The sequence below is a fragment of the Carettochelys insculpta genome, chromosome 21 (genome assembly GCF_033958435.1).
Source record: "Carettochelys insculpta isolate YL-2023 chromosome 21, ASM3395843v1, whole genome shotgun sequence".
In the NCBI taxonomy this organism is placed as follows: Eukaryota; Metazoa; Chordata; order Testudines; family Carettochelyidae; genus Carettochelys; species Carettochelys insculpta.
In genome coordinates, this window is record NC_134157.1 from 26,045,773 (window position 1) to 26,072,593 (window position 26,821).

At 44.1% G+C, this 26,821-nt stretch overlaps 1 protein-coding gene across 1 annotated transcript in view; it reads left to right on the forward strand.

Moving 5' to 3' along the window:
• The window catches only part of GARNL3 (GTPase activating Rap/RanGAP domain like 3), a 229,207-nt gene extending 202,791 nt beyond the window's left edge, over window positions 1-26,416 (forward strand). Inside the window, exons 28-30 of the mRNA XM_075015526.1 lie at window positions 23,013-23,222; window positions 23,573-23,684; window positions 24,566-26,416. Of these exons, the coding sequence (XP_074871627.1) occupies window positions 23,013-23,222; window positions 23,573-23,684; window positions 24,566-24,722 (479 nt within the window). The 3' untranslated portion in view covers window positions 24,723-26,416. The remainder of the gene's footprint in view (window positions 1-23,012; window positions 23,223-23,572; window positions 23,685-24,565) is intronic.
• The last annotated feature ends 405 nt before the right edge of the window (window positions 26,417-26,821 follow it).

A 26,821-nucleotide genomic window follows, 5' to 3' on the forward strand; every position in this document is an offset into this window, starting at 1 on the left:
TTTTGTTACAACAAACCATGTAAATTTATTCCTATTTTTGAATTTACAAACATTTTGGCTACAAAGAATAACCAACCTTCATCTGAGTGTCTGCGGAGGAATATGGTACAGCAATACACTTAGACCAATACAGCAGTATGCATGTGTGAGGCTTACTCATTTCCCACAGCCTCCCTGCTCTTCCCAGTTGGTTCATGCACTTCATTGTGGTCGTGTCATCTTTACTATGAGTGATATTAATCTTCAAATATCTTTGTTATTTGCGATTATCATGGGTCCTAAATGTGAAAAAGTTTCTTCAGGAGGTGTAACTAAGGCCAAGACACCAAGGAAAGCAATATCATAGAATCATAGACTCATAGAACACTGAAAGTGGAAGGAACCTCAAGAGGTCATCAAGTCCAATCCTATGCCGTCATGGCAGGACCAAGCACCATTTAGACCATGCCTGAGAGACGTCTATCTAACCTGCTCTCCAGTGATGGAGATTCCACGACCTCCTTAGGCAATTTATTCCAGTGTTTAATCACCCTGACAGGAAGTTTTTCGTGATATCCAACCTAAACCTCCCTTGCTGTAGTTTAAATCCATTTCCCCTTGCCCTATCCTCAGGGACCAAGAAGAACAATTTCTCCCTCTTCCTTGTAACCTCCTTTTAGGTACTTGAAAACTGGTATCGTGTCCCCTCTAAGTTTTTTTCTTTTCCAGACAAAACAGCCCAGTTATTTCAGTCTTCCCTCATAGCTCATGTTCTCTAGACCTGTAATCATTCTTATTGCTTTTCTCTGGACCTTCTCCAATTTTACCATATCTTTCTTGAAATGTGGTGCCCAGAAATGGACACAATACTCTGACTGAGGCCTAATCAGCACTGAGCAGAGCAGAAGAATGGCTTCTTGTGCCTTGCTCTCAACACTCCTGTTAATACATCCCAGATTCATATTTGCAACAGCATTGCACTGTTGATTCTCATTTAGCTTGTGGTCCACTATGACTCCTAAATCCCTTTCCACAGTACTCCTTCCTAGACAGTTGTTTCCCATTCTGTATGTGTGAAACTGATTGTTCCTTCCTAAGTGGAATACTTTGCATTTCTCCTTATTCAATTTCATCTGGTTTACCTCAGACCGTTTCTCCAGTTTGTCCAGATCATTATGAATTATGAGCCTATCCTCCAAAGCAGTTGCAACCCCTCCCAGCTTGGCATCATCTGCAAACTTAATAAACATACTCTATATGTCGTTACCTAAATTGTTGGTGAAGATATTGAATAGAAGCTGTCCCAAAATAAACCCCTGCAGAACCCCTCTTGTTACGCCCTTCCAGCATGACTGCAAACCATCAATAACTACTCTCTGATAATGGTTAGCCTGCCAGGTATGCACCCGCCTTATGGTAGCTCCATCTAAGTTGTATTTTCCCAGTTTATCAATAATAAGATCATGCAAGACTGTATCAAATGCCTTACTAAATTCTGTGTACCACATCCATTGCTTCTCCCTTGTCCACAAGACTTGTTATCCTGTCAAAGAAAACTGTCAGATTGGTCTAGCGTGATTTGTTCTTTACAAATCCATGCTGGCTGTTACCTACCATCTTATTTTCTTCCAGATGTTTTCAGATGAATTCCTTAATTAAGAACATAACATAAGAACATAAGAATGGCCATACTGGGTCAGACCAAAGGTCCATCCAGCCCAGCATCCCATCTGCCGACGGTGGCCAATGCCAGGTGCCCCAGAGAAGGAGAACAGAAGACAATGATCAAGTGATTTATCTCCTGCCATCCATCTCCTGCCCTTGTTCTGAAGGCTAGGGCACCATACTTTATCCCTGGCTAATAGCCATTTATGGACCTAACCTGCAAAAATTTATCAAGCTCTTTTTTAAACCCTAATAGAGTCCTGGCCTTCACAGCCTCCTCCGGCAAGGAGTTCCACAGGTTGACTGTGCGCTGTGTGAAGAAAAATTTCCTTTTATTAGTTTTGAACCTACTACCCATCAATTTCATTTGGTGTCCCCTAGTTCTTGTATTATGGGAAAAGGTAAATAATTTTTCTATATTCACTTTCTCCACACCATTCATGATTTTATATACCTCTATCATATCGCCCCTCAATCGCCTCTTTTCCAAACTGAAAAGTCCCAGTCTCTCTACCCTCTCCCCATGTGGGACCCGTTCCAAGCCCCTAATCATCTTAGTCGCCCTTTTCTGAACCTTTTCTAATGCCAATATATCTTTTTTGAGGTGAGGAGACCACATCTGCACGCAGTACTCAAGATGTGGGCGTACCATAGTTTTATATAGGGGAAGTATGATATCTTTTGTCTTATTATCGATCTTTCCTGGCACAGAAGTCAAACTGACTGGTCTGTAGTTTCCTAGGTTGTTCTTTTTTTTTTTTTTTTTCCTTTTTATAGATGGGCACTATATTTGCCCCTTTCCAGTCTTCTGTGGCTACCAAATTTGAAGTTATTAAAAGAATAAAAGAGGCCCAGTGACCAAAAGGCATATGTTTGCCAATGAAGTTTGTGGCATCGACAGTGCATACAGTCTTCCTGCGGAAAGAAAAGATAAGATAGATGGCAGAAATGTATGTTGGTGGATATAAGTTGCACTGAATAGCAAAGGTCAGGGATGCAATAGTAGGTAAACTTGAACGAATTTCGATACATTGGATTGACAGCAATAATGAACTTAACATCCTTTGAGCTTCGTCATCATATGGGAGAAATCCCTGTCTTTGAGGACCTGAAGAAGAAAGCTGAGGAAAGTGAGGTAAGTTGGGGCTGATAAAGTAACTTCCAAAGCAAGTCGTGGTTGGTTTGAGTGCTTTGAAGTCCTTCCACATTATTGTAGTCTGTAAGGTACAGCTGAAGTAGCATCTGCTGATGTTCAGGTAGCTAACATTTTCTCAGCCACATTGCAACGAATAATTGATGAAGGTGAATATTCTCCAAAATAAGTCTTTAAAGTTGATGAAACAGGGCTCTTCTGGAAAGAATGCCTTCTTGAACCTTTATTTCAAGGGATGAAACAAAAGCAACAGGTTTCAAGGCCTTGAAGGATCAAATGACATTACTTCCTGGTGGAAATTTGGAAGGAGATGTGAAATTGAAGCCTCTCTTTGTTTACCATTTGGAAAATCTTAGAGCTCTTAAAGGCTTAAACAAGGCATCATTCTTCTTTGAGTGATTGCTTATGTGCATTCGAATTTGGGTGTGTGCTGGCACATGCTCAGTTGCCAGAAGCTTTTTGCCCTAGCCAGTAGCCCTAGGGTTGGTGCGGCGCCCCCTGGAGTGGTGCCCGTGTGGCTGCCCATATATGCACCACCCAACCCACTCCATGCTCAGTTCCTTCTCGCCACGCTGTCGGTTGCTGGAGCTCCTTCATTCTTGAATGTTCACTGGTAGCCTTTATTTTTAAATTAGTTGGTAGTTAGTGAGAACAGCTGTAAATAGTTTAGATAGTTGTCTTTCATCTGTAAATAGTTCCACTTAGCATTTAGTGAGCCGAGGCGGGACTTTAACCCCCCTCGGTGCCTTGGCTCCAGGGGATGCCTGGCTCCCTGGGGTTTAAAACCTGCTCAAAATGTGGCAAACAAATGCCCAAAAGCAACGTGCATAGGGCTTGTCTGAGCTGCCTTGGTGAGGTCCAACTCCAGCAATGCTGCTCTATTTGCAAGGCCTTCAAGCCTAGGACTTTGCAAGACAGAGCTCAACAGCTGAAGGTACTACTAATGGAATCAGCCTTGCGCACGGACATTTCCACTTCGGGAGCTCAGAGTGGTGCATCGTCGGCGCAGAGCACTCTGGCACCATTGGGGCCATTGGAAAGCTCCCTGTGTTGAGAGCAGGACTCGGCACCTAGCACCCCCTGACGCCGTAAGAGCCAGTTCCCAGTGCCTCACAAGAAGAGGAGGCGGGACCAGGGTCGATCCCAGGAGAGGAGGAGACGAAAGCAATCCTCAGGAGAGTCTGCCAGATCACACCGTGACTGGGGTCATGAAGTGCGGGCATCGATTCCAGCACAAGGCAGGAGCTCGCATTCTCCCAGACTGCTCTCAACACCAGAGGCCTTTAGCTCAGCGCAAGGCCTCCTGCAGATAACGATGCCGCTGCAGACGCCACACCCGGAGCCTTCATCGCCCCAGATACAGGTGTCTGAATAGTCTCTAGGAGCCCCAGCATGGTTCCTGACACCGGTGAAACCCCTGCAAACAGTCGCCTCCTTCAGTGCCTTGCATCAGATGGTGCAGGGCATGCAGGAGCCAATAGGCACCATGGGACGCTTGACGCTGCCATGATTGTCAGCGTCATACTTGACGTCGGAGTCAGACTCCTTTTACTCCAGCTCAGCTTGGAGTGGGAGTACAAGATCATCCCAATGCAGTGGGCATCGACACCGACCCCAATACCCCTCAGAGGGGGAGTAGCAAACGCCCCCCCAAGGCGCAGTGCCCCGCAATGGCCTTTCTGGACTCCATGGGCGATACATGAGGCACAGGGGTGGGCTGTGGGACTCCCAGCTAGGGCACCCAGCACTCCCCAGGTGCCGAGATCAGCACCTACCGCTGCATTGGGAGCCCCCCCCCAAGAAAGCAAGTGGAGTCATTGGCGCCGGCACCGGTGCAGTCGGCACTGACCCAAATGTGGGCACCTCCCCTGCAGGCACCAGGACCTGTGGTGCAGTGGGCACCGGCATCGACAGACCAGGCGCCAAGTGGCCCTGTCGTCACAGCACTTTACCATATGCCACTAGGGGACCCTTCACCCCAGGCACCAAGCATGGCCCCATGAACCAGGGTACCTGAACCCCACTCACCAATGGGCTTGGAGGGCGTAATGCTCTCCTCCTCGTCCTCTCCAGATTAGGCATTGGCTGGATCCTCTGCATCCCCGGTAATGGAAGATGGAGGAGCGTACCAGCAATTTTTGAGAAGGGTGGCCCAGAATCTGGGGGTGCAGGCACAAAAGATCAGGGACAAAATAGACCCTGTTACAAACATTCTGTCAACATCTGGACCTACCAGGGTGGCACTGCCCGTGATAAAGACTATTGACAACATGGCAAAGACAGTGTGGCAGACCCTGGCCTCAGCCTTACCCACAGCTAGAAAGAACGAGTGCTGGTATTTTGTCCCAGCCAGGGCAATGAACATCTGTTCACCCACCCTCCCCAACTCCCTGGTCGTAGATGCTGTGAACAACAGGGACAAGCAGGAGGTCCAGGGGCCCTCGCCTAAAAACAGAGAGGCCAAACGCTTAGACTTGTATGGCAGAAAAGTTTATTCTACAGGTGGCCTCCAGTTGAGAATTGCTAACCAGCAAGCCATGGTTAACAGATATGTGTATAATACAGCCAGCTCCATGGACCATTTTGCTGAGCTACTCCCACCAGAGACCAAGTCAGACTTTACAGCCCTGGTGGAGGAACAGAGACTCATATCTAGAGCGGCACTACAGGCTGTGCTAGATGCAGCGGATGTGGCCACCAGGGTCACGGCCTCGTGTGTGGCCATGAGAAGGGGAGCATGGCTTTAGATCTCGGGACTCCTGCATGAAGTGCAACAGTCAGTATGGGACCTCCCCTTTGAGGGCCCCTCCCTATTTTCAGAAAGGACTGATAAGAGGCTTGATAGCATGAAGGACTCAAGGGCCACCCAATGCTTGCTGGATCTACATACACTAGCAACCCAGAGGAGACACTTTACCCCGAGACCTCAGTTCAGACAGTTCCCACAACAACACTGGGAAGGGAACAGGAGAAGGGGCCACCATAGTAGGAGACATTAGCCTGCCAGACACAGGATCAAAACCACCAAAGACCCCCATTGAGGTCTAAACATCAGTTTTGATGGGGCAATCAGGAGCAATACGCCGGCCACCCCTACAGTTCCAGCTCAGTATTTATTTTCATCCCACCTATCCCCATTCTACCATGCATGGTGCAGCATAATGTTGGACCAGTGGGTCCCCTGCATGGTAGAAAAGGGATATGCTATCCAATTTTCATCCTATTCCCCCTACCAAGTCCCCCACCCTCCCGTCCCTCTTCAGGGTCTCCTCTCACAAGACGTTTCTCAGGCAGGAGGTAAAGGCCCTCCTACAAAAGGGGGCTATAGAGGAAGTTCCCCAAGAATTCCGGGGGCAGCGGTTTTATTCCTGTTATTTCCTAATTCTGAAAGCAAAAGGGGGATTACGGCCAATCTTGGACCTGCGAAACCTGAACAAATTTGTGAATGATGTCCCTGGGAATAATTATCCCAATGCTGGAACGAGGGGACTGTTTTGCCGCTCTCGACTTACAGCACACATATTTCCACATAGCAATCTATCCACCTCACAGGAGGTTCCGCTGGTTTGTGCTAGGGAAGGACCATTACCAGTTCACAGTCCTTCCATTCGGCCTCTCCTCAGCCCCAAGAGTCTTTACCAAATGTATGTCAGTAGTGGTGTCCTTCCTACGCAGGCAGGGGGTGCACCTCTTTCCCTACCTGGACGACTGGCTGATCCGAGGTCTGTCACAGTGACCGGTGGCGCTACACGTGCAGCTGATACAGCAGATATTCGACACACTAGGACTCCTAGTAAACGAAACAAAGTCCGTACTAGCCCCCATTCAGGTCATGAAGTTTGGGGTGCCCAACTAGATGCAGAGCAAGCTAGGGCCTTCCTGCCCTAGAGCAGGGTCCAAGCCATGGCATCTTGCATCCAAGAACTAATCGGGTTCCCAACCACAACGGCCAGGGGATGCCTCAGACTGTTGGGACACATGGCAGCATGCACGTTCATAGTCCAGCATGCCAGGTTGCGAATGCGCCCCTTCCAGCTGTGGCTCACCTCAGTATACAGACCTGTCAGGGACAATATAGACAAGTTAAGTATCAGAGGGGTAGCTGTGTTAGTCTGTATCTGCAAAAGCAACGAGGGGTCCTGTGGTACCTTACAGACTAACAGAAGGGTATGAGCATAAGCTTTCGTGGGCAAAGACCCACTTTGTCAGATGCAGACAAGTTAGTTACAGTCCCCCCGACAAGTGTTAATGGCATTACACTGGTGGCTAGAGGCCCAGTTGGTCTGCATGGGAGTGCCCATCAATCCCCCGCAACCCTCCCTCTCCCTGGTCACAGATGCCTTGGACCTGGGCTGGGGAGCACACCTGGTGGATCGCCAGACTCAGGCCCTATGGAGCAAGACCAATGCTCAGCTCCACATAAATGTGCAGGAGCTCCGAGTGGTTCGGCTGGCATGTGAAGTGTTCCAGAGAGACCTGAAGGGGCAGTTTGTACGATATAAACAAACAAGGGGGTGCACACTCGTTTCCCCTTGTGTCTCGAAGCCCTCGCGCTCTTGGACTTCTGCATCCAGCACCAGATTCTCCTGAGTGTGTTTTACCTACCTGGGGCTCACAACTCCCTAGCAGACCGGCTCAGCAGGTCCTTCATGGACCACGAGTGGTCGCTACACACAGAAGTACTGAGTTCAATTTTCCAGAGGTGGGGACGTCCCCAGGTAGACCTCTTTGCTGCCCATCTCAACGCAAAGTGCAGGATGGTTCTGCTCTTACCAGAATCAAAGCCCAGGCTCTTGGACAGACGCCTTCAGCATTCATTGGGCGGCACCCTTGCTTTACACCTTCCCACCAATACCACTCATCCACTGAACACTGCTGAAAATTCGGTCGGACCGAGCATCAGTTATCCTGGTGGCCCCAGCTTGGGCTCGACAGCACTGGTACTTGAACCTCTTGGAGCTGTCTGTTCATGACCTGCAGGTGCTTCCGCTACGCTGACGCAGGAGGAGGGGAGACTGCAGCATCCCAATCTCCAGGCACTACATCTCACAGCATGGAAGCTCTGTGGCTGAGAACGATCGAGCTGGCCAAAATATGTCTGAAATCAGACTGTCCAAACAGGATTAGCTTGACCATGAATTGTAGACATATATGGTTGGAGAGATATAGTTAGCTTCCTAATATTTAACTTAAATCTCTCTTGCTGTAGAGTAAACCAACTATTTCCTCAAAAACAACAAAAAGTCCTGTGACACCTTGTAGACTAACAGACTTTTTGAAGCATAAATTTTTGTGGGCCAAGCATAAGCTGACGAAGTAGGTCTTGGCCCATGAAAGCTTATGCTCCAAAAAGCTGTTAGTCTATCAGGTGCCACAGGTCTTCTTGTTGTTTTTGTGTATACAGACTAATGTGGCTACCCCTCTGATAATTGTCAACTATTCCTTGTCCTGCTTTCAGTATACATGGAGAATGACTGATTGATCACCAGCCTCTTTATGGCCATGTTTATCAGACCACCGCCAAACGCAATTTTCTTTTCTCAGGACTAAAATACCCAAGCTTTTTAAACTTTTTGGATAAGTCAGAATTTCTAAACTTTTTGTTGCTCTGCTCTTGATATCAGTCTACATCTTTGTTACGGTATTGAGCCCAAAACTGGACACTACTACAGTTAAGTCCTCACCAAGTACGGCACATAACCCCTTATGTTTTATATACAACCCTTCTGTTAATATACTCAAGAATAATATTAGACGTTTTTGCAGCTGCAGCATATGTTTGGCTCATGTTTCATTTGCGATCCACTATGACCCCTTGGCAGTATTACAGTATAGCCTATTAGTTTCCATTTTGTAGTTCCACCTTTGCTCTTTCCTTCTCAAGTAAAGTAGTTTACACTTGCCTTTACTGAATTTTATTTTATTGATTTCAGATCAATTACACAATTTATCAAGGTCCTTTTAATTTCACTCTTGTACTAACAACCCCTCTTATCTTGGTGTCAAGTGCAAATTTTATAAGAATATTGTTCATTCTATTATAAATGTGTTTGTGGGGAGTGTTGCAGTGTCTCAATGGTTTACAACATACATTTGTCTATAATTATCCATAAGACCCTACCAAATTCACAGCTATGAAAACATGTTATGAAGTGTGAAGTGTTGGCAGGTTTTAGCTCCAGGTCTGGTGGGGAAGCAGCAGGACTAGGGATAGCCAGCCGTCAGTGCCAGCTGCACCTCCCCCAGCCCATTCTACATGCTGCACGAGGCGCTAACAGTAATTTAAAGGTCCCAGGCCACGGGCTGCTACCAATTCCATTGTAGCAACTGTGGCAGTCCAAAGTCCTGAGCCCTTTTAAATCATCACGTTCTGAGTCAACTGCCCCATTTTGCTTACCTGTCAGCCTTCTTGTTTCCATATAAAATACAGATTTCACAAGGGGAAACAAGTGTTTCTCAAATTAAGGTTACTGATCCGAAAAGGAATTACAGGGACGGGGTCACAAGGTTATTTTAGGGGAGTAGTTGTACTGCCACCCTAATTTCAGAGTTTAGCACCTGGCCACCAGCTCTCTAGCCACCCAGCTCTAAAGGCATCACCCCATCAGCAGCAGTGTAGAAGGAAGGGATAGCTATATGATACTGTGCCTTCCTTCTGCGCTGTGGTTGGTGGTGGTTCTGCCTTCAGAGCTGGGCTTCGGGCTAGCAGCTGACAATTTCCAGCTGGCCAGCTCTGAAAGCAGGGCCTCCACCTGAAGCAGCACAGAAGTAAGAGAAGCTGTACTGCAGCCTCTCCAACCCGATACAAAACTTTGATTTTCCCCCTTGCTCCCCACCCCCAACTTCAGGACGTCCTATAATTACAATACACAGAAATTTATAATCATGGCATTTATTATTTTTAACATCCTATGACAATGAAATTGATCAAAATGGACCATGATTTTGATAGGGCTGTACTTATCTGGCCACTTGTTCATTAATACTGTTTTATAGATTCAGAAGAAAGTTGATGGAGGAGATATAAGAAGATAGGTATATTCATAAGGAAACTATCTGAGTGCAGCAGCTGTCAACTGTTCAATTTGAACATCTGTAGTTGGGCAGTTTCCTATAATTTCTGGGAAAAATCAGGACACTTTTAGTTCTTGCATTCCACTGCGATCACCTTGCAAGCAAGGGTCCCCAGCTCTGATGCATTTAGTAGTGGCTCACACATTCAGTAGTGGCTCTCATAACTGTGACTGGAAAAGGAGTAACCAGGTTTGCCTGTGCTGTATCTGCTTGCAGCATAGCCCTGCTTATATTTACCACTCTTCACTCAGGGCCCCCCAAACCTATGTCACCCATCCTCCACAACTTCAAAGCCACCCACCCCCAGCTTTCCTGCCATTTTGCATATCCCCTGGCAAGTTGTTTGTGGTCATCCATCTGTTCTCTCCCCAGTCTCCACCAGATTCCCCTTTCCTCCATCTTCTTCCAGTCAGCGGTTTATATTTATAAAATTAATATTTTTATTTAAATCCAGTGGATGTTTTCAATATAAATAACTGGTCAGGGAACGGTGAGAGGAGGGCATGGTAATGGGGAGAGAAGATGAGGGCTCTTGAGGTCAGGGTCTCACTGCAACAGAGAAGCTGCATACTTCCGCTCTGCACAAGACTGCTGTTTTTCTGTGAAGAACCATTTAATTTTTTATATGTAACAAAGGAGTCAGTCCTTCATGATAAAACAGGAGTAGGAGCTTCTTTTTCTTTCAGTTACCCTTCAGAAAGGGTACTTGCTTGAGTTTGTGGTAGTATTTTTCCTGTCTGTTATTGATACTGTGTAATGCTTGATGGACTTGTGAAAGAAAGAACACATTGAAAACATGGGTATTTTTTACTGATTTAACAATGAGAAGTTTTTAATCGCAAATATTCAGTTTTCTGGATTATAAAATAGTCATTGCTCCAATCAAAAATTAAAGGGTGATTCAAAGTAGGGCTTTTTATGAAAATCCAGGCATAGACTTAATCATGGATTTATTAAAATTACACGCTCATAGGTGTTGGTGTTTGTAACAGATAATATATTCCTTTATGATGATGCTTTAAACAAAAGCGCGATGGTGTAATGATTGTTTCGATTCTGATATTTACATGGCAAGGATTTGGAAGGCTGTTTATATTTCATTAGAATGCACACACCCATTTATCATTTCCCTTCTTCAGTGCGTCTGTAAGGGCTATGTCTGCACTACAGATCTTCCAATGACACTGCTTGGTCTCCCATGTAGCCACTCTATGCCAGTGAGTGAGAGCTATCCTGTGAGCCTAATTAAACCACCACCATTGAGCGGCAGTTGCTGTCTTGGTCCAAACTGGCCCTTGTGTCAGTTGGGGTGGGGTTTTTTTTCATATCACTGACCGACAAAAATGCTAGTATAGACATAGCCTAAGCCTGCCATTGATTTATAGAATGGTATGAAAATATTTTCCGTATCGTTTTCCATCCCATTCTTAATGCATGCTGACACTTGCTTTCTATTTTTAAAGAGAGAGAGAGAAATGTCAGTTATAAGGGGCAACAAAATTGACTACAATACAGGCCTGCAAGGGAACATGTAGCAAAGGGTGGTTTGATGAGAGTGGATACAACTAAATTAGGCCCTGGGGGCAGTTGGCTTGTGGATGGGTAGAAAAACAGTAAGGAGGTCATGGAGGGAGCAGGTAATAGATTAGTAAAGATAAAGAAGCTATCCATCAGAGTGATAAAGGCTGCTAGCTGGACATGAAATGCGAAAGGGCAGGTCCAGATGTTCAGAGGTGGAAAAGGCAGTACAAAACAACAGAGATGGAAGTGTCATTTTAGGAATTGCTGTTGTCATGGGACCAGACAGTGGACTGATGATGGTCTAGTGGACAGACAGACAGGAGTGGAGCACAGTGTACATTTGAGTCCCATCCAAATACCAGGCCATTAGCTGGAGCAGACCTGGATAGATGTGTTGAATGTGGCCAGGTATTGAGTGGGGAGGTTGGGAAGGCCGATTGAGGTGGAGGTGGAGAGGAAGAGGATGTCTGTGTAAATCAGTATTATCACTAAGCCCAAGCAGGGGTCTATGAGGAGGACTGTTGCCTGAAGTAGGCATCCTTCGATCCCGAGGGATCATGGGTTTGCGCCCCAGTTGGACTGATTCGAGCAGCGTCTTTTGTGGCTGTGCAATCCAATCCAGGAGTGGCAGTCCTTTCTGCACTGTGAGCAGCAGTAGGCAGATGTCGCTCTGGTATCACGGGCATGGATCTTCCTGAGGGCTGTCCTGTCTTCCGCTTCCTTCACCAAGGTCGTTTCATACATAGCAAGAGCTTCCTTCACTCCCTGTTTCCAGGCATGAGGCGAGCGAATGCCAGGTGTTCGCACTGATAGAGAGAGTGAGGTCACGCTTGCACGTGTCCTTGTAGCACAGTTTAGGTCGCCCTTTTGGCCTCTTTCCAGACGCCAGTTCGCCGAGGAGGAGGTCCTTCAGTATTCAGCCGTCCGTCATGCGTGAGACATGGCCCAGGCAGCGCATACGCCGCTGTTTGAGAAGGGTGAACATGGAGGTGGTGCCTGCCCTCTCAAGCACTGCGCTATTGGGGACCTTGTCCTGCCATGAGATACCGAGTACGCGCCTAAGGCAGCGCATGTGGAATGTGTTGAGCCGCTGCTCTTGTTTTGAGCACAAAGTCCATGTTTCACTGGCGTACAGCAGTGTGCTCAAAACACAGGCTGTGTAGACCTGCACCTTGGTGTGTACAGTGAGCCTACTGTTAGCCCATTCTCTCTTCATCAGCCTGGAGAACGTTGTGGCGGCTTTTCCAATGCACTTGTTGATCTCGCTATCAAGTGACAAGTTGTCCAAGATCGTTGAGCCTAGGTACACAAACTCATGGACGACTTCCAGTTCGTAGTCTAGCATGCTGATAGATGGCTCATTAACCACGTTTTGGCCCATCACCTGGGTCTTCTTTAAGCTGATTGTGAGGCGAAATTCCATGCATGCATCTGCAAAGCGAGTTATGAGTGACTGCAGTTCCTGCTGAGTGTGAGCAGCAATAGCTGCATCGTCAGCAAAAAGGAATGCCCTTAGACGCTTCATAAGCACCTTAGTCTTCGCTCTAAGCCTCGACAGTTTGAAGAGGTTGCCCTCCGTTCTCATGTGGAGAGAGATGCCCTCTGTAACAGTTCTGAAGGCATATTTGAGCAAAGCTGCAAAGAAGATGCCGAACAGTGTTGAAGCCAGCACACACCCCTGCTTCACTCCACTGAGAATCTCAAAGGGTTCAGATATGGATCCGTCGTATACGATGGTCCCCTTCATGCCTCCATGGAAGGCCCTAATAATGCTGAGCAGAGTTGGGGGACACCGATCTTAGCCAGAATCGCGAACAGACCTTTTCTGCTGATGAGGTCAAATGCCTTGGTCAGGTCGATGAAGGCAATATACAGAGGTTTGTTCTGCTTCCTGCACTTTTCTTGTAGTTGCCTAACATAAAAAGCCATGTCTATGGTGGACCGTTGAGCTCTGAACGCACACTGAGACTCAGGGTAGACTCCCTCTGCACGAATGTTGAGCCTCTTCAGAACAACACATGCAAATAGCTTCCCCACAGTACTGAGAAGGGAGATGCCGCGATAGTTGTTACAATCGCTTTTGTCACCCTTGTTCTTGTAGACAGTAACGATGTTAGCATCCCTCATATCTTGCGGTACGCTGCCTTCTCTCCAGCATTGGCAAAGTATTCCACGCAGCTCTGAAACTAACTGTTGCCTGATCCTGATGCATTTTGCACAAGACTTAGGGAAGTAGGAGAATGTGCATAAGGCATAACAGAGCTTGTTGGTTGATGGAAAGAAAAGGGCATCATCTTTAGAACGTGGGCCATGGGTACCTGTGGATCAGAGGAGAGGTAACTTGTGGTTGTTTGCTGTAGCAAAGAGGTCCCAGCAGGGTGTGCATCATGGTGAGAGATGGAACAGAGCATGGCATTGTGATATTCTCACTCATGGTTGGCATGAAAAGAGCGACCAAAGGTAGCTGCAAGGGAGTTGCTGTTACTGGGGAGGTGTGCCTCTTGGCGAGTGATGCCATGTTTGAGACAGCAATTACACAGAAGAATGGCTTCCACACAGAGAGAGGAAGACCAGGGCCCACCTTACTTGTGGATATACCTGACTATCATCATGTTATTTGAGGGCAGTTAGATGTGGTTGTGGAGGAGTGCCAGAAAGGCTCAGCAGGCTAGGCAAGCAGTATGAACTTTGAGGACATTGTTGTATATGCAAGCTTCATTGACTGCCCATAGGCCCTGAGCTGTGTGTCCTTCTACATGAGCACCTGAGCCTTCTTTAGATGCTTCTGTTGCCCAGTAGGAGTTGGTAACTGGCTATGTGGAATTGTAGTCCTGCTGAAAAATAGACCATAAGTCCCATAAGATCAAGTTTTCTGTCTGTACAATCCTGTGGGGTGAAGCATAGGTGGTGATGTTTGGTACACTCCAGGCCACTTGGACTACCATCGAGTTCAGGGAGTGTATTGGAACAGGAAGGCTGTACCCTTGTCTGGCACAAAGTACAATAGCAATGTTTTGCTCTTTTTAGGATAGGTATACATGATTCAATAGTGTACCAAACTGTGTTATCTGGATGGAGAATGGCATTAGGACTGGGCAAGACATCGAAAGTGTAGCCTGGAGGCTGAGGAATATTCAGGAATTGATCCAGAGGATCCTGGATGTCCTCCAGAGGAAGTCTGAGATCATTGACTATGTTCCACAGGAGGGCTTGTATTCGACATGGTCATTTGGAGGAGAGAGAGATGGGGGATGAGCTCATCTAGGGAGCAGGCAGCACTGGTGTTGACTAATGGTACCAATGGGTCTGGAAGTGCAGCTGTTGCTGGTGGATCTGGTGGAATGGAGGTATCCACAGAAGCATCATAAATTGCAGTAGCTAATGGAGAATGTTAGTAATGTATCTATCATCAGGAATCAGGTATGTGGGTCACTTGGGACCTGTGTCCCCTGATATAGCAGAACTGCAGATCTGCAAAGTGCATGTAAAGGTGGAGAGTAGGGCAGTTCTCTAGGCTCTGGGCTATATGAGCAAGCAGGAGAGAGAGACCGGTTCATGTTTGAGAACCACTCCAAGCACTGAGATGGTTCTGGCAGGAGGGGAGCCATTGGGACAGTTCTATTAACGGCGTCTAACAGCATCATTAATAAAGACTAAAATAGACATATAGAAAAACATAACTGGGGTGGGGGGAAATGTCAACATGGTTTCTGTGAAGGGAAATCATGTCTTACTAATCTACTAGAGTTCTTTGAGGTGGTCAATAAGCATGCGGCCAAGGGGGAGCCAGTGGATATTGTGTACTTAGACTTCCAGGAAGCCTTTGAGCCTCCCTCACCAAAGGCTCTTAAGTAAAATAAGTTGTTATGGAATAAGAGGAAGGGTCCGCTCATGAATTGAAAACTGGCTAAAAGACAGGAAACAAAGGATAGGAATAAATGGTAAGCTTTCAAAATGGAAGAGGGTCTGTACTGGGACCAATCCTATTCAACCTATTTATAAATGATCTGGAAAGAGGGGTAAACAATGAGGTGGCAAAATTTGCTGATGATACTATACTGTTCAGAATAGTTAAGAACAAAGTAGACTGTGAAGAGCTTCAAAAACATCTCACAAAATTGAGTTATTGGGCAATGAAGTGGCAAAGTAATTTTCATGTTGATAAATGTAAAGTAGTGCACATTGGAAAAAATAATCCCAACTACAGATACAAAACAATGGCAGTTGATTTAGCTATAACCACTTGAGAGAGATCTTGGGAGTCATTGTAGATAGTTCTCTGAAAACATCCACTCGATGTGCTACAGCAGTCAAAAAGGCAAACAGAATGCTGGCAATCTTTAAAAAAAAGGATAGAGAATAAGACAGAGAATAACTTATTGCCTCTATATAAATCTGTGGTATGACCACATCTTGAACACTGCAAGCAGTGGTGGTCTCCTTGTCTCAAAAAAGATATATTAGCACTAGAAAAGGTTCAGAAAAGGGCAACAAAAACATTAAGGTTTGGAATGAGTGCCATTTGAAGAAAGATTACAAAGACTGGGACCTGTTAGCTTAGAAAAACAACAAGGCTAAGGGGTGTGGAAAAAGTGAATAAGGAAAAGTTATTTACTTGTTCCCATAACAAAAGAAGTAGAAGTCATCAAATGAAATTAATGGGTAGCAGGTTTTAAACTGATAAAAGGAAGTTTTTCTTCACACAGCGCATAGTAGGCCTGTGGAACTCCTTGCCAGAGTAGGTTGTGAAGGCCACAGATATAAAAGGATTAAAAAAAGGACTAGATAACTTCATAGAGGAATGGATATTAGCCAAGATAGGTGGGAATGGTGCCCCTAGCCTCCGGGTCAGGAGAAGGATTGCTTTTGTGATTACCTGTTCTGTTCACTCTCCCTGGGCCATCAGGCATTGGCCTCTGTCAGGAGACAGGATACTGGACTAGAAGGACCTTTGGTCTGACCCAATTTGGCCATTCTGATGATCTTATCTGCTGTGTAATTCCAACGTTATGTCCAATTTTTGTCTATCTATTTAGATAGTAAGCACGACAGGTAAATGGATCATGTCTTTGTAATGGCCAACTGAACATGTCACAACTCATGTAATAAAGAATGTATCAAATTATTATTACTTATGAAAATTATAGACTCATGGACTACTGGAACTGGAAGGGACCTCGAGAGATCATCAAGTCCAGTACCGTGTATTCATGGCAGCACCAAACATCATCAGGATCATCCTTGAGAGATGTTTATCAAGCCTGTTCTTAAATATCTCCAAAGGTGGAGATTCCATAACCTCCCTATACAAATTATTCCAGTGCTTCACCGCCTGCCCCAAAAAGAAGTTTTTCTTATTGTCCAACCTAAACCTCCCTTGCTGCAATTTAAGCCCATTGCTTCTTGTCCTATCATCAGAGGTTAAGGAGAATTATTTTTCTCCCTCCTCTTTGAAACAGCCTTTTAGGTACTTCAAAGCTCTCATCATGTCCTCTGTCTTCTTTTTTCCAAAGTAAGCAAGACTTATTCTTTCATTTGTCCTTCACTGGTCATGTTTTATAGACCTTTAATTATTTTGGTTTCTCTTCTCTGGACCTTCTCGAAATCTTTATGAAAATTGTGACCAGAACTGGGCATACTACTCCATTTGAGACCTAGTCAGCACAGGGTAGAGCAGAAGAATTACTTCTCATGTCTTGTATCAGAGAGAGTCTTGGCTTGAGTCATCCTCAACCATCTGATCACCAGCATCTCAGAAGAGAACCTACCAGAGGCACAGTGTGGTTTTTGCCCAGGCTGCAGCACCATTGACATGATCTTTGCTGTTCATCAGGTCCAGGAAAAATGCATAGAGCAGAACTTGGATCTGTACGCTGTCTTTATAGACCTGACTAAGGTGTTTGACACCATCAACAGAGAAGCCCTGTGGATTGTCCTGTCAAAACTTGGCTGCCTGAGAAGATTCGTTAACCTCATCCACCTGTTCCACGATGACATGATTGGCTTTGTTCTTTCAAATGGCGAGACCACAGGTCCATTTGAGATATCCAATGGTGTGAAGCAAGGGTGCGTGCTGGCCCCAGTGTTATTCAACCTCTTTTTCACATGCATCCTCAGCCATGCAGTTAGGGACCTGGACCGTGGAATCTACATAAAATACAGACTTGATGGGTCACTTTTTGACCTTCGTCGTCTGAATGCTGAAACCAAGGTGCTTGAGAGGCTCATCCTTGAAGCCCTTTTTGCTGACGACTGTGCACTTCTGGCACACAAGGAATCTCATCTCCGGCTCATCGCCAACAAGTTTGCCGATGCCACTTTCCTCTTTGGTGGGACCATCAGCCTAGGAAAGACTGAGGTACAGTTTCAACCTGCTCCAGGATTTGCTGCTCTCCCCACTTCAATCTTTATTGAAGGAACAGAGTTAAACACAGTAGAGGAGTTCAAGTACCTTGGCAGTGTGATAGCCAATGATGGCTCCCTTGACAAAGAAATCAATGCCAGAATCTGCCAGGCCAGCCGGGCACTAGGATGTCTGAGAGCATGAGTATTGACTTAGCACAATATCTGACAGTTCACTAAACTGAAAGTGTACAAGGCTGTAGTCCTGACCAGTCTCCTGTATGGCTGTGAAATGTGGACCTTGTACAGAAAACATATAAAACTGCTGGAGCGCTTCCACACGCACAGCCTGAGGTCTATACTGTACATTCGATGGCAGGACAGAGTTACGAACCTGGAAGTCATGAACAGAACAGGAACCATGAGCATTGAAGCCATGATTCTGAAAGCCCAGCTTCACTGGACAGGGCATGTCATACGAATGGAGGAGTCGAGAATCCCTAAGCAACTCCTCTACAGTGAACTCTCCCAGGGCCAAAGAAATCAAGGTAGGCCTCGCAAGAGATATCAAGACTGCGTGAAGGCCAACATTGCTCATGTTGGTTTAAAACCAGATCAGCTAGAGCAGCATGCAAAAGACTGAATAGGCTAGCATGCTGTCATACGACATACGTATGACAACTGAAGAGCAGTGACGCATACGCCCCATTGATGCTTGTGAGAGGAAGAAAGCAACAGCAGCAGCCACACCAACAGAGGCAGGACATTTCCCTTGCCCCCACTGTGCACGCCCGTGCCGTTCAAAGCTTGGACTCCTCAGCCACATGCGCGTCCACAACCGATGAGCCTATGCAAGCTCAAGATGTCATCGTCAGATACGACGGACTACCTACTACTATCAGAGAGATAGCAGTGTTAGTCTATACAGACTGACACTGCTATCTCTCTGATAGTAGTAGGTAGTCCGTCGTATCTGACGATGACATCTTGAGCTTGCATAGGCTCATCGGTTGTGGACGCGCATGTGGCTGAGGAGTCCAAGCTTTGAACGGCACGGGCGTTCACAGTGGGGGCAAGGGAAATGTCCTGGCTCTGTTGGTGTGGCTGCTGCTGGTACCTTAAGGTTTCTGGTACCTTATAGACTAACATCCATGCTGCTGGTACCTATAAGGTTTCTGGTACCTTATAGACTAACATATTTTGGAGCATAAGCTTTTGTGGGCAAAGACCCACTTCATCAGATACATGAGTGGGGGGGGCGGGTTCCAGAGGGGTATTTAAAGAGTGGGCGTCCCAGTAAAAGGAAGGGCCAGAGCTGACAAGTTCTATTCACAAAGGTGGAAATGGCCCATTATCAGTAGTATGTATCAAAAGAGGAAAAAACAGGTCAGATCAGACAGGCCCATTGTCAGAGTCTAATGGGGAGGTATTAACACCCAAGGCTGAGAAGCTACTTTTGTAAGGGGTGGGCCACTCCCAGTCTCTGTTTAATCCTTGATTGATGGAGTCAAATTTGCAAATAAATTTCATTTCAGAGATTTCTCTCTCCATTTGATTTTTGAAATTTCTTTGTTTTAAGACTGCTACTTTTAAATCTGTTACTGAGTGGCTATGTCTTTTCATGTCTTGTTTATGACACTCCGGTTAATGCATCCCAGAATATCATATTTCTATTTTTTTCCTGCAACTGTGCCACTCTGTTGCCTCATGTTTAGCATGTGATCCACTATGACTCTCAGATCACATTCTGCAGTAGTCCTTCCTAGACAGTCACTTCCCATTTTGTGTATGTGCAAATTATTTTTTTTTCCTAAGTGGAATACTTTGCATTTGTCCTTACAGAGCTTCATCCTACTTACCTCAGACCATATTGCCAGTTTGTTCAGATCATATGGAATTATCCTTCAAAACACTTGCAATACCTCCCAGCTTTGTATTTTCTGTAAATTTTATGAGCATACACTCTGTCATTATATAAATAATTGATGAAGATATTGAACAGAAGCCTTCCCAGAAATGATTCCCGTGGAACCTGACTTGTTATGCCCTTTGAGCATGCCTGTGAACCGTTGATACCTCCTCTGTGAGAATGGTTATCCATCCAGTATGTACCCATCTTATAGTAGTCCCATCTATATTGTGTTTCCCTAGTTTATTGATGAGAAGATCATCAAAACTGTATCAAATGCTTTACTAACCTTTACATCTTATATATTAAAAATGTACACACTTGGACAGAGGTGGAGATGGACAGGTTGAAAGGCTGTGGGTTAGACTCAGAGGAGTAAAAAAGGTTGAGGTCCTATTAGGAGTCTACTACAGGCCCCCTAGCCAGGTGGAAGAGGTGGATGAGGCTTTCTTTAAACAGCTAACAAAATCATCCAGGGCCCAGAATTTGGTGGTGAAGGGGGACTTCAACTATCCAGGTATATGTTGGGAAACTAATACAGCATGGGACAGACTGTCCAATAAATTCTTGGATTGCATTGCAGACAACTTTTTATTCCAAAAGGTTGAAAAAGCTACCGGGGGGAAGCTGTTCTAGATTTCATTTTAACAAATGGGGAGGAAATTATTGAGAATTTGAAAGTGGAAGGATGCTTGGGTGAAAGTGATCATGAAATCATAGAGTTCACAATTCTAAGGAAAGGTAGAAGGGAAAACCGTACAATAGAAATAATGGATTTCAGGAAGGCAGATTTTGGTAAACTCAGACAGCTGGTAGGTAAGGTCCCATGGGAAGCTAAACTGAGGGGAAAAATGGCTGAGGAGAGTTGGCAGTTTTTCAAAGGGACATTATTAAGGGCCCAAAAGCAAGCTATCCTGCTGCATAGGAAAGATAGAAAACATGGCAAAAGACTGCCTTGGCTGAACCAGGAGATCTTGCATGATCTCAAACTAAAAAAGGAATCGTATAAGAAATGGAAACTAGGACAAATTACAAAGGATGAATATAAGCAAACAACACGAGCATGCAGGAGCAAGATTAGAAAGGCTAAGGCACAAAATGAGCTCAAACCAGCTACAAGCGTAAAGGGAAACAAGAAGGCTTTTTACAAATACATTGGTAACAAGAGGAAGACCAAGGAGAGGGTAGGGCCATTGCTCAGTGAGGAGGGAGAAACAGTAACAGGGAATTTGGAAATGGCAGAGATGTTTAACGATTTCTTTGTTTCGGTCTTCACTGAGAAATCTGAAGGAATGCCTGACATAGAGAATGCTAGTGGAAAAGGGGTAGGTTTAGAAGTTGAAATAAGAAAAGAACAAATTAAAATTTACTTAGAAAAATTAGATGTCTGCAAATCACCAGGGCCTGATGAAATGCATCCTAGAATCCTCAAGGAGCTGATAGAAGAGATATCTGAGCGTTTAGCAATCATTTTTTGGAAAATCATGGGAGACGGGAGAGATTCCAGAAGACTGGAAAAGGGCAAATATAGTACCCATTTATAAAAAGGGGAACAAGAATAACCCGGGAAACTACAGGCCAGTCAGCTTAACTTCTGTGCCAGGAAAGATAATGAAGCAGGTCATTAAAGAAATCATCTGCAAGCAATTGGAAGGTGGTAAGGTGATAGGGAACAGCCAGCATGGTTTTGTTAAAAACAGATCATGTCAAACCAATCTAATAGCTTTCTTTGACAGAATAATGAGCCTTGTGGATAAGGGAGAAGCGGTGGATGTGGTATACCTAGACTTCAGTAAAGCATTTGACACGGTCTCACATAATACACTTATCAATAAACTATGCAATACAACTTAGATGGGGCTACTATAAGGTGGGTGAACAACTGGCTGGATAACCGTACCCAGAGAGTAGTTATTAATGGTTGTCAATCCTGCTGGAAAAGTATAACTATTGGGATTCCGCAGGGGTCTGTTTTAGGACCGGTTCTGTTCAATATCTTCATTAATGATTTAGATATTGACCTAGAAAGTGCACTTATTAAGTATGCAGATGATACCAAGCTGGGAGGGGTTGCAACTTCTTTGGAGGATAGGGTCATAACTCAAAAGGTTCTGGATAAACTGGGGAAATGGGCTGAGGTAAACAGGATGAAGTTTAATAAGGACAAATGCAAAGTGCTCCACTTAGGAAGGAACAATCAGTGTCACACATACAGAATGGGAAAGGACTGCCTAGGAATGAGTACAGCAGAAAGGGATCTAGGGGTTATAGTGGACCACAAGCTAAATATGAGTCAACAGTGTGATGCTGTTGCAAAAAAAGCAAACATGATTCTAGGATGCATTAACAGGAGTGTTGTGAACAAGACACGAGAAGTCATTCTCCTGCTCTACTCTGCGCTGGTTAGGCCTCACCTGGAGTATTGTGTCCAGTTCTGGGCACCGCAGTTCAGGAAGGATGTGGAGAAATTGGAGAGGGTCCAGAGGAGAGCAACGAGAATGATCAAAGGTCTAGAGAACATGACCTATGAAGAAAGGCTGAAAGAACTGGGCTTGTTTAGTTTGGAAAAGAGAAGATTGAGGGGGGACATGATAGCAGTTTTCAGGTATCTAAAAGGGTGTCATAAGGCAGAGGGAGGGAACTTGTTCTTCCTTGCCTCTGAGGATAGAACAAGAGGCAATGGACTTAAATTGCAGCAGTGGAGGTTCAGGTTGGACATTAGGAAAAAGTTCCTAACTGTCAGGGTGATCAAACACTGGAACGAATTGCCAGGGGAGGTGGTGGAGTCTCCATCACTGGAGATATTTAAGAAGAGGTTAGATAGATGGCTTTCAGGGATGGTCTAGAAAGTGCTTTGTCCTGCCATGAGGGCAGGGGGCTGGACTCGATGGCCTCTCGAGGTCCCTTCCAGTCCTACTCTTCTATGATTCTATGATTCTATCTACTACTGCCCTCTTATCCACAAGGCTTGTGTCCTATCAAAGAAAGCTATCAGATTGGTTTGATGTGATTTGTTCTTGACAAATCCATGTGGATTGTTACTTACCCCCTTATTATCTTCCAGATGTGAGCAGATGGATTTGTTAATTATTTGCTCCATTATCTTTACTGGCACAGAAGTTAAGCTGACTGGTCCGTAGTATCTCCTTGGTTGTCTTTATTTCCCTTTTAATAGATGGTCATTTTATTTGCCCTTTTCCAGTCTTCTGGAATCTCTCCTTTCTTCTATGTCATTTCAAAGATAACTTATGGTTCAGATACCTTCTCAGTCACCTCCTTGAGTATTCCAGGCTTTGGTGACTTGAAGACATGTAACTTTTCTAAGTAATTCAAAGTAATTGCTTTATGATTGTTTTTTCTCTGTTCCAGGTGAAGTTCAGTATAAAAATTTATACAGAATTCCTCTCAGTAACCTGGTTGGGAGGAGCATTGAACGACCTCTGAAGTCACCATTAGTCCCCAAGGCTGTCACCACCCCAACATTTAGTGGTATTGCCTCAGCTCCTGTCAGTCATTCATTATCTTTGTCTCGTGTGGAAATTAAAGAAATTGCAAGCAGAACACGCAAAGAACTACTGGGTAAAAATCTCTTGCGTGATGCAAATAATTCTCAATTGTACCACCTGGAGTCTGTGTCACCCATTTAGATTTCTGGAGTGAGGGAGCAGAAAACAAAAAAATATAAAAATACAAAAATAAAATATTAGATGGTGGGAAAATAACCTCCTTGTGAAAGGTCTACATCCTTTAAAGAAAATGTAAAATACATTGATTGGTAATCTGATCTCTGATTAGCTAATGTACACAGTAGGTCTTAACCCAGATATAATGGAGCCAGTCTCTGAAGCCAATAAGATACTGTAGTTATAACTACCCCATGAATGTTTAATCACTTTGCTGAAAACTAAATCTCTCATTTCTTTATTGAGGCCTCTTGGATGAAAGAGTTCCTAAATCAGAAGTATCACAGAAGCAAAAGAAGGTTTCTCAGAAACGATCAGACATCAAGCAGGGGTCGATAAGGTCTACGAGCAGTGACAGGTAAAGGGGTAGATTTTTTAAAGTATCACACTAAATCAGAAGGTAGAATCCTTTGGGTGTGAACTGTGTTTTCCTATGTGTAGCATAATGGGCCCTGACCTGAAAGAGGTGTTAGGTCGGACTGTAATACTAATGATAAACTACAAACCCATTTAAAAAATTGTCTTTAACACTACACTGGTGGTGTTAGTTTCAGAACTGGGCCCAATAATAATTTTTGCTAAAGATTGTCAGAATTGTCTCTGGTTTCTAGGTGTTTCTAGCTGCTTTAAATTGTATCTGGCTATCGCTAGGAAGCAAATTATGGGCCTCTGAACCAAACCTGTCTATATGGCCCTTGACAGGGTAGCTGCCATGTTTGTCTCTCTCAGAAGGATTTTGGCAAACAGATATGCAGATTAGAAATTCCCTGGTTACGTCTCTCTTCTCCACAGTCCTTACTGACTATGTGGAATTTCTCTAAACTGCCTTCCCTTTGCCCTGCCACCACATGCAGTATTCAGTGCAGCAGAGAATTTCTACATTTGAGGAGAACAAAGCAGACCCAGACATGACTGACTCCTGATTTTTTTCATTAACACAATTTTAATTACAGGGAATAAAAGTAGATGGACTAAAATATTTTGACTGGAAAAGACATTATAAAATATTTGTTTGAGAAGCCATCTAGGAACTGTTAGGGATATATAATTGTCTATAAACTTTATATTTGTGTACATTTTCTGTTGTCCAGCTTGGTGAGACTGTGTGTGAATACTCTAGAAAAGAGAGGGGTCAAACTATTCCAAGGTCATACATCTGGTTCCACAACAGAATAGATTTATATTTGCATCTTGCTTTGATCCTAGTATTTTCACAGATATTTTGCCTTCCTCCTTCAGGATAATTTCAAACTCTTTTGAAAGCAATTCTGAAGTGCGTCACCTTTCCACTAGTTCAGATCCTGACACTGCAGCAAGTCGGGAGGAGAGTCCACCATCTGGCAGTCCATTTCATCTCACTACTTCATTTGATGAAGACATCATTGACTTGAAGTGAAGATAGCCTTGAGCCACTTATTTTTTCCTTTTCTTATGACTCTGAAGGCCTTAGAGGAATGTCACAACATTACTTTTAGTGATAACATATGCCGGAAAAAGAGTTTATTGGTGAATAATCTCTACAGGGGCCAAATTGATTGGACCTTTGTCACCAGCCTGAATCAGGCATATGGGACTGGCGACAGAGGGGGGCTTTTCCCAGCAGAGGCATGTCCACAAAGCTTTTTTACTGCCAGCACCCCTGTCTGCCAAGAGCAAGATCTCACGTGGCTATGCTACTGAGCCATGTGAATATGCTAATGAACAGCCATTTGCAATTGCGAGACTGCTCATTAGCATGGAGCTGCTGGAGAGAAGCTTCGTGTAGACCCAGCCTTTATGTTTATTTTTCTTGTTTAAAGAATCATTGGGTCCCATTGTAACAAGGTGGCTAGATATCAATAGCTTTAGGATGAAAATTATAGGTAAATAAAAAGATTCATTTTTATTCTCTTTGAACTTCTTATGTTTGGAGTACCTGAATGAGGGTAAAACTGATTAATGTTATTTGCAGCTACTGATATTACAGATTTCTCTATAGCACAATCTGTCATGTGGAAAGATGCTCTTTATAAAGAAAATAATTTGTTTCAGTTTTTTTTAAAGATAAAAACAAATTTGTCACAAAGTTATTTTCAGCCAGGCTCATGTGTCCCTGAAATAGTACTGTTTTATTATAACATTTGCTGAAGAACCAAGGATATTCTCTGAAGATCAGGTAAGATAAAGCATAAATCTCTACAGTGAGACTAATTAACCACTAGAACAATTTTACCAAGGGTCATGGTGGAGTCTCCATCACTGTTAATCATTAAATCAAGTGTGAAAGTTTTTCTAAAGGTTTGTCTCTAGGAATTATTTTGTGTAAGTTAAATGGTCTGTGTTATACCGAAGGTCAGACTAGATGAACATATAATGGTTCCTTCAGCCCTGGGATCCTGTGAATAACATACAAATATGCTTTCTTCTCTCATCTTTCCTTGTTTATTTTTCTGAGAAGGGTCTGAAAATAAGATATGAATAAAAAAATTCTGGAATCCAGAGAATCTTATAGGAAAAATATGAATTCAAGTTATTCCTCTAAAATTGAACAACAGAGATAAATGAAGAAAGATATGCATTATGCTAACACTGGAACTCTTACGTTACCTCTGTTGTGTACCTGTAGACTTCATAAAAACACAGCATGTAGGATCCAGCATATGGTTTTGTTTTCCGTTTCCTATCAAGTCCTATCTTTGGACTTGAAGATGAATCTCCTGTTAACATTCAGACAGCTGTATTTGTTGCTGTTTGCTTGTGCATTAACTGTGTAAATCATATAATTTTAGACTGCTCCAAATAACCACATTTTGCTGAGTGAAGTCATGCTGAAATTTCACTGAAAAGCTAGCTTTTCATGGTTAAATAGTAACAAAACACCTTTTAATGTATGAAGGACAGTATTCATCTATAAAATATTATTCTTTGGGCCTTTCCTGCATTTTCTATATGCCAAAACGATCAGTTTGAAACAAAAATCAAAATATTTTTACTTTTTCATGAAAATATTGTTTTCTTCCCTTTTTTACTTAAGATGTTAGCCCTTTTTACAAGTTATATCTTGTCCCATAATTAGATATAATTCAGTATCTTCATTATTTTTGGTATGTCTTGATGGTGTCAGGTTTTTTTTTTTCCTTAGCATGAATAGCTGAACATTTGTGCCTTTTAACTGAGTGTATGTGATTATGATCCAGTTTCCTGCTTAGTAGTCTGCATCCTGGTATATACGTTTTAGGAGTTTAGGTAGCTGCTAATTTCTCTGCCAGGAAAATAGTAACTAACTTCATGTAGAGAGAATCATTTATCGTTCTCGGCTATAACAGCAGTTCAAGGAAAGAAGCAATATTTTCAGCAGCAATGATTCTTTCATTAGAAGAAAGTAAGTTAGCCAGTAGTTAGTGTTATAGTATTTTTAAACCAGTGAATCTATGTGTTGTAATTTTGAGGAAAAAATATCTAAAACAACAGTGAGCTGAGATTGTTTGCGAGAGATTTCAACTCTTGTGAAAAAGC